The sequence below is a fragment of the Jaculus jaculus genome, chromosome 3 (genome assembly GCF_020740685.1).
Source record: "Jaculus jaculus isolate mJacJac1 chromosome 3, mJacJac1.mat.Y.cur, whole genome shotgun sequence".
Taxonomy (NCBI): domain Eukaryota; kingdom Metazoa; phylum Chordata; class Mammalia; order Rodentia; family Dipodidae; genus Jaculus; species Jaculus jaculus.
The window spans coordinates 60,289,845-60,298,126 of NC_059104.1; the positions used below are offsets into that span (position 1 = coordinate 60,289,845).

General features: G+C 44.1%; 1 protein-coding gene across 1 annotated transcript; it reads right to left on the bottom strand.

Annotated features, from left to right (window-relative positions):
- Nucleotides 1–1,029: 1,029 nt before the first annotated feature.
- Nucleotides 1,030–5,942, bottom strand: Kbtbd7 (kelch repeat and BTB domain containing 7). Its single transcript, XM_004650998.3, has one exon. It carries the CDS (start codon nucleotides 5,449–5,451, stop codon nucleotides 3,406–3,408), a length of 2,046 nt encoding a protein of 681 aa, XP_004651055.2. The 5' UTR covers nucleotides 5,452–5,942; the 3' UTR covers nucleotides 1,030–3,405.
- Nucleotides 5,943–8,282: the final 2,340 nt, after the last annotated feature.

Below are 8,282 nucleotides of genomic sequence, written 5' to 3' on the forward strand. Positions count from 1 at the left end.
AAGCAGAGGGAGAAAGAGGGAGGGAGGAAGAGAAAAAGAGGGAGGGAGGGGGGAAGACAGAGAAAATTGGGTGTAACAGGACCTCCAGGTGCTGCAAATGAACTTGACATAGGTGCCACTTTGTGTATCTGGCTTTATGTGGCACTGGGCAAATCAAACTCACGTCAAGTCTTCATAGGCAAGTGCCTTAACTGCTGAGTCATGTCTCCAGCCCTTAGTTTGAGCTTAAAGTACTTAGGGGCTGGAGAGATGGCTCAGCAGGGAAAGCACTTGTTGCAGAAGCACTGGGACCAGAGTTTGGATCTCCAGAAGCCGGCAGTGCACATTTGTAATCTGTGTTCCTCTGTTGAGAGGGGAGGTGGAGAAATACTCAGAAACTCTCGCTAGCTGGCTTATGCAGCAGCGAACAACAGAGACTCTGTCTCAAACTAGGTGTAAAGTGAGGACCGGCACCTGAAGTCATCCTTGGACCTCTACAAGCACTCTGTGGCACACACAACACCCCCCATTCCAACAAGAATGTATTTAAATAATGTAGAGCTCAAAACTTCAGACTATAGGGAGATAAACACAAACATAATTGAGGCAATTCTAAATCTTATCAATAGTAGCACTGGAAATAACATGGTGAACATTTGCTGAAAATGTGCTTAGATTAAGTGCACAACAGGGCTTTCATGTCAAAAGGGATTTCAACACTGCTAGTTTTGCTACTATACAAGCAAGGTTTATTTGCTTTGTTGTTTTTTAAACAAGTTTTTTTTTTTTTTTTTAATGCTCATGTATACAAGAGAGAACTAGCACACCAGAGCCTCCAGCCACTGTACTTGAAGTCCAGATGTGTGTGCCACCTTGTGTGCAGGTGTGGTCTTGCACACTTGTGTCATCTTGCACCTGGCTTATGTGGGACCTTTAGAGTCAAACATGGGTTCTTACACTTCGCAGGCAAGTGCTTTAACTGCTAAGCTAGTTTTCCAGCCCATATGCAAGTGTTTTTATACAGAACCAATGAATTACAAAGTCAAGAAGTCTTGGATTCAGAACCAGTTTTATTTATAATTAACCACATACAAATCAGTTATCTATAAAATAATTAACATCTACTCCCTAATTTACAAATATATCACAAAATCAAAATCCTTCCCAAGAAAATGTCATTGTAAGCTAAGATATCACTAAGATTTAGACTAAGCTTTAACTCAAGGGCTGAAGATGACATCAGTTACAGACCTTAACTGTGTATATGGTAATCTGGTTGGGATAAGCACTGCCACGTTTCCATCTTACTGAGAAGAACGTTATCAATAGATGTTAATGGTGAAGAAAAACTTGGCCCCAAACCACCACTGAGAAATAGCTAAGTAGAGAGTGATGCTTATAACATTCCTGATAGCAAATGGATGGAATTTCATCTTGGGCCACTAAAGCATGATTATCCTTTAAGAGAAGTATTTCAATGGAAATAATGCTAATCTGAAAGTCTTACAAACTCTTCAAGCAGCCAACCAAAATGATGAATAAAGTATTATTTGTGGGATTTTTTTCTTTTTATTTATTTTTGTCATCCAAAAGTCACTTCCCTATCCCAAACCACACTCCTGCCCTCTACAAGAATATAAAAATGTTAGCTGTCATTACAGAATAAGCACTGATGAGGAATCAAATTTGTTATTAAGGATTCGGGAAGATAGTTCTAAGCAGATATAGAAAACTTTATACCATAAACATCTGTGTACTGTACACCATTTAGCACGAATATGTATAAGTATGGTGACAACCATATGCATTAAACCTTCAAATGTTAAGCACCTGAAATTTAACAATGTCAATTTTGTGTGATTTACTGTCAATTTCTGTTCTTTCCTTTATATATGGTGACAGAAACAAGAAACTGGAGCAGAGTTCACAGAGAAATACAAACTAGATACAGGTACTGTAATAAAATGACCATGTATACCACCATGTAAGGAAATAATTCTGAAAAAACATACATTCACTATTGGCCCCAAATGCCATCATCATCCACTTAAGTTCTTAAAATGGTTAGCTTTTAATACAAAAATATCTTCAAGCTGATAAGAACATTTACAGCGACTTACAAAACTGACAATATTTCAATACTGCACAAAACAGTTCTATACACAAGCTTGAAATTTTAAAGTTCTGTGCTGGCACTTGACTTAAGAGTTGAGAGACAATGTAACTACTGATCTCAATAAAATACTACTTTTATACTGTATGTTTCTTCAAAACCAAGATCATTTCACAGTACAGAAAGAATAAATCATTTCTGCTGATGAAACCTCTCAAATGAATACAAAACTATACAACCAAAATATATTAGGGAAGCAAACAAATTGTTTTAAGACAAGGCATGACCAAGGTATAAACATTTACATTATTCATTATATGTCCAGTGGAAAAAAGGGTTGTTGCTCTGAGTCAACAGAGCACTTTTCAGGTATAGATCAAAACAGAACCTACAGAACAACTTTTCTGTTGGTTTAGAAGGGTGTTCAAACAATTGGTGACACTACTTGAATGCATTTTTTTTTCAAGATAAGATAATTGGCCACATTTAGCAAATTCACCTTTACTCTAAAATAAAACTGAAACTTCTTTAAAGCAGTGGAATCCTGACTTTTTCTTTCCCCCTGAGATAGAGTCTCACTCTAGCCCTGGCCAACCTGGAATTCACTCTGTAATCCCAGGCTAGCCTTGAGCTCATGTCAACCCCCCTACCTCTGCTTCCCAAGTGATGGGATTATAAGGCCTGCACCACCACTCCTAGCCTTAAAAACTTTGAGTAATCTTGTAAACCCACTGAGCACTTTATCAAAATGAAACCACTATTCAGTAACCTTAATACATATATCCACTTTTCTTGCAGAAAGGAAAGCAAAGCAAATTGTAACAAACTGTATTTAACTTAGCATACTGAAAACTGACTTAAAATGTAAATCTATTTTCATTATTCTAACGGAAAATATACACCTTCAAAATCCAACCAATTAACAGTCTAATTTTCCTATTAACAAATTAAGTTAAAAAATTAAGTTAAATTCTTAGTAGCACTAAACAAAATTTAACACCTAACATAAAACTAAATTAGGATGATCAAAATATGCACATATTAATTTAACCAAAATATTGAAAAAACTACCAAGCATCCTAATCAATTATATAGTTCACTTACGCAAATTTTAATTCTGGACTTTTAGCACAGTAAATTACTTAAATAGGCTGATTTCAGGGACTGTTTAAATTTTGTACATTAGTATTTCAAAATACTACCCTTTCTAACCAAATCTTCAGTCCTAATCAACTTTTTTCTTTCAGGAAAAAGGATATCGTTTTAAGAAATATTCCACATAGTAATATAAACAGCTTAATGTTCCAAACTATTTACAAAGAACCCTGCTGATCTGGTACATTTCTCTGAGGAGCTACCTGCACCCAGACCTCATCATCAGAAAAAGAACTTGAACTTCCTGACTCAGAGTCCAGCTCACTGAATCCATCCAAGTCCCATTCAGTACTAGACTCACTTCTTGCATCATCTTCCTCAGTGATGAAACTCTGACCAGGTTCAAGGCAGGAAGGATAAACACGAGAACACAGGCAAATAAAGCCAGAGTCAAACTGTAAAAGGCCTAACATGGTACCTATATTAATCCATTGGTTTTCCCTAGTATCATATTCATATACTGTTACACGGTTCTTTTTCCATTGAGGAGTGGTAGAAGTGATAAGCAGTAACTTTTGGTCATAATTGACAATCTGGTAGTTGTGGGTCTCAGAGTCTAGTGGGATATTACTAATCCGTCTCCATTCTCCTCTAGCTGGGTTGTAGACTTTCATGACAGGGATGTCACAGATACAGTAGATTTCATCTTTGAAGACACAGGCTTCTTGAAAGTCGCTTCGCTTAAGAGATGCACAGTTCAGCCACAAGTTATGGCTGGGATCATAGCAGAGCATGCGCTTACTGTTGACAGCATAGAGATAGTTCTGAACAACTATTAGTTCGAAAGAATAAAAAGAATGAGGAACAGGGGCCACCAGTGCCCACTGGTTCCTCTGAACACTGTAGCACTCCACTTCTTTCAACTTAACTCCGGTAATAGGGTCTCGCCCACCCAAAATGTAAACGTAGCCATTCAGATAGGCCACATCCATGCCCTCACGACACAGCAGGCGGTCTGCCAGCTGGTGCCAACTATTTTGAGCCGGTTTATACACCCAGAGGTCTTTCCTGGGCTGCGCAGCTAGGTAGATGTCATGGTCCGGGGACACACAGACAGCGGAGGAGGTGATGGTCTTAGTGTGTGCCAAGCTGGTCAAAGGCGAGGGCATTGTGTAAATGTCTCCCGAGTATGGGTCATAGCAGAGAAAGGGATCTCTGGGATGTCCAAAAAAGATCACCATTTCCTTGGCACACATGCCCAGCCTCTGGGGGGGATTTTCGGCTACAGAGCCGCTGCCGCCGCCGCTCCCGCTGCCATTTGGCTTTGGCCCGGGAGACTTGTACAGCTTGTCACCATAGCGCAACTGCACGGCCCCTTCGATGACGTCCAGGCAGTACTTCTTCACCACTGGCTTGGACAGCAGCCCTTCCAGGTAGTCTCGATCCTCGGCGGCCAGGTGCGCCCAGCGGACGCACTTGAAGACTTCGGCGGCACTAGGACCCCGCTCCTTGGGCGCCGCCTCCAGCCACTGGACGGCCACGTGGCACACGGTCCTCTCGGTGTCCACGTCCAGGCTGTCCAGGCGCAGCACGGCCAGCAGCTGGGCCAGGCTCAGGTCCGCCAGGGTCTCCTCCCGCACGGAGCCCATCCTGCTGAGCGGCTTGAAGTTGTGCGCGATGAAGGCCTGGGCCTGAGCGCGCAGCTGGTGGTGGTCGAAGGCGTCGGCGAACTTGAGGATGGCCGCGCAGTTGCTCAGGTCGAGCCTGCGCGCCAGGAAGGAGGCGCAGGCCTCGCGCACGTACTCCAGCTGCAGCATGTCGGAGGCGGCGTACAGGCGCTGCACGTTGGCCTCGCTGAGCGACACGCGCCCCGTGTAGCAGTAGTCCAGCAGCACCTCGAAGGACTCGGCGTCCACGTCGTGCATGGTCACGCGCGCCTGCTGGCTCTCGAACATGCCGCCCGTGAACATGCTCTTGAAGTAGGGGCACGCGGCGGCCAGCACGTTGCGGTTGCAGTGGAAGAGGCGCCCCGTGCCGGGCGCGCCGCCGGGCGTCACCACCTCGATGCTCACGTCGCACAGCAGCCGCGCGTCGTAGAAAGACTTCAGCTGCGCCAGCAGGGCCGCCGAGTGGCCCGTGTCCTTGAGCTCCTCGGGGCCCGTGAAGAACGCCGACACCGACGGCTTGGACATCCTCTTGGGCCGCCTGCCGCCGCGGGGACTGGCGAGGCGGCGGGCGCGCGGGGCGTCTTCCCGGGACTGCATGGTGGAGATGGCGGCGGGGCGCTGAGGACGAGAACGGCGGCGGGCGCCCGGCTCCTCCTCAGCCTTCGCTCACTGAAGCTAAAACGCCGGCGTCCTACAAGAGACTATGGTTCCCTCCACAGTTCCCGAACTGGGCCCTCGGCCGTGGCACCGCCTCCCTTTATCGCGTAGACAGTGCCTGACTCACCGCTTCCGTTCGCGCCCTTTCTCCCCTCCGCTACCCTCACACAAGCACGGGTGCCGCGGCTCTTGCCGCTGCCGCGCTGGCGATAGTGGCCGGGCCACAGGAACTACCGCTCCCAGGTTGCCGTTCGCGCCGCGAGGCATGATGGGGCCTTCCTTATCGCGGGCCAATATGATGAAAGAAAAAAACCGCTTTGCATCCTGGGAGGTGTAGTTTGTGTAATTTCGCAAGATTTTCTGGTTTTGAAGGTTTTAATCGAATGAGAAAGCGTTAATTCTGAAACACACACACACATTCTCTCTCTATACATATACAGAAATATATATATATAGTTTTTGGGTTTTTCGCGATAAGATCGCACTGTAGCCCAGGCTGACCTGAAACTCACTCTGTAGTCCTAGACTGGCCTTGAGCTCACAGTGATCCTTCTATGTCTGCCTCACAAATGATGGGATTAAAGTCATGGGTCACCACACTTGGCAATTCTCCAGAATTTTATCGAATTTATTAGGGCGTGGTGGTGCACGCCATTAATCCCATCACTCAGGAGGCTGAGGTAGGAGGACTGAGACTACTACATAGTGAATTCCATGTCAGCCTGGGCTGGGCTACAAGGAGAACTACTACGAAAAACCAAAATAAATAAATAAATAAATAAATAAATGGTTTTGAATTTGGCTAAGCATGGTGGCTCACGCCTTTAATCCCAACACTTGGAAGGTAGAAGGATTGCTTAGAGTTCAAGGTCAGCATGGGGCTAAAGAAAAACCCTACTTCCAAGAACAAAACAACAGAGTGCTGAATTTCAAGTTCAGAGTTAGTGCCATTTTACTATTATTGTGTGCTGTCTCTATGAAAAATTAAAAATTTTTTTAACTTATTTGCAAGCAGAAGGAGACAGAAGAAAGAGAGATAATGAATAATTACTCCAGGGCCCCTGCAAATGAATTTCAGATGCATGTGCCACATTATACATCTGGTTTTATGTGGGTCCTGGGGAATTGAACCCAGGCAGTCAGACCATACAGGATAGTGCCTTATATACTGACCCATCTCTCCAGCCCAAAGATTTCTTTTTTGAACTATTAGATTAGGGCGACTTAGTGGTTAAGGCGTTTGCCTGTGAAGCCAAAGGACCCAGGTTCGATTCTCCAGGACCCACTTAAGCCAGATGCACAAGGTGGCACATACATCTGGAGTTCCTTTACCATGGCTGAAGGCCCTGGTGCGACCATTCTGTCTTTCTATCCCTGTCTTCTCTCTCTCTCTTTCTCAAGTAAAGGATACTGCATTTGTGCTCTCCCCTGAAAAAATAAAGTAAAAAAATATTTTAAAAAATATGACAATTGTGAGTAAAGGAACGGAGGGAGGGCTAATCAAAATCTAAGAGGATATAAACAAATCATTTGGAATCCTCTGGTTTTGGACAATGGAACCCTCAGGAGCCATAGATTGTTGCTAGAAAAGTTTCAGTGCCAGGAATGGGATACCTTCCAGTGAGTTGTTCGTCAGGGAGGTCCCTGATGCCCCCAAAACAATATAGGCCATTGCCGAGGCCCTTGGTTTCCCACCAGGAATAGATGGTAAGACCCTATTGCTGAAGATTCCACACACTTGGTCTGAAAGGCCACTGAGAAATCCTGCTGGAACTGAGCTGATAACCTCCTCCATGTAGACCAGCTGACAGAAAGCTGGAAGAAGCAATTCTACATGCATTCAATGGGAGAAAGAGATAACACCAGTGAAGATACTCAACAGTGGACACTGCAATCCTTATAATTGGCCAGCCACGCCAAATGAACCAACGAGTGCAACAGTAGCACATCTATCATGGTGGCAACCAACTGCTCTCTAATTGGACTACAGGCCTGCTCTATGGGAGGGAATACATCCCTGATACTGAAAACTTAAAACAGGGGTAGTCATAAGCCCTAGGGGTGTAACGTCTACTGATGTCTGGATAAATGTATATACTATGCTTATCAAACTGCCCAGTAAGCACTTCTCTTAATATTCATACCCTTATATTAATGCTACTGTCACTTTGAGTAGAGAATCTTCTTTTCCAGATGGCAGTGACCTTGGGACGACTCAGAAGGTATTATGGTGCTGGAAAGAAGTGACTGGAGTACTGAGTAATATCTCGATCACACCTTCCAAGGCTCAGGGTCTAATGCGGAAGAGGTGGCGAAAGAATGTAACAGCCAAAGGAAGGGTAGGACTCCTTACAACGTGCTCCCTCCAGACATAAAATGGCCTGGATATCCATGACCTCACAGTGCCTGACACTACCTACACAAGATCATCATAAGAGGAGGAAAAGATCATGACATCAAAATAAAAGAGAGACTGATTGAGATGGGGAGGGGATATGATGGAGAATGGAATTTCAAAGGGGAAAGTGGGGGGAGGGAGGATATTACCATGAGATATTTTTTATAATCATGGACGATGTTAATAAAAATTGAGAAAAAATTGAACAATTATTTTATTAGTATGAATGGTACACACTACTTAGGATGCTTTGATAATGCTTAATTAGAATTATTAATAAACCATATGCCATGCCTTGAATACAAAATCAATAATTGTTCTTTTTTTGTTTGTTTTTTGTTTTTCAAGGTGGGGGTCTTACTCATCCAGGCTG

Bases quoted from the DNA above. Each gene is read 5' to 3' on its own strand.
- Kbtbd7 (XM_004650998.3), bottom strand. From the start codon at position 5,451: ATGCAGTCCCGGGAAGACGCCCCGCGCGCCCGCCGCCTCGCCAGTCCC.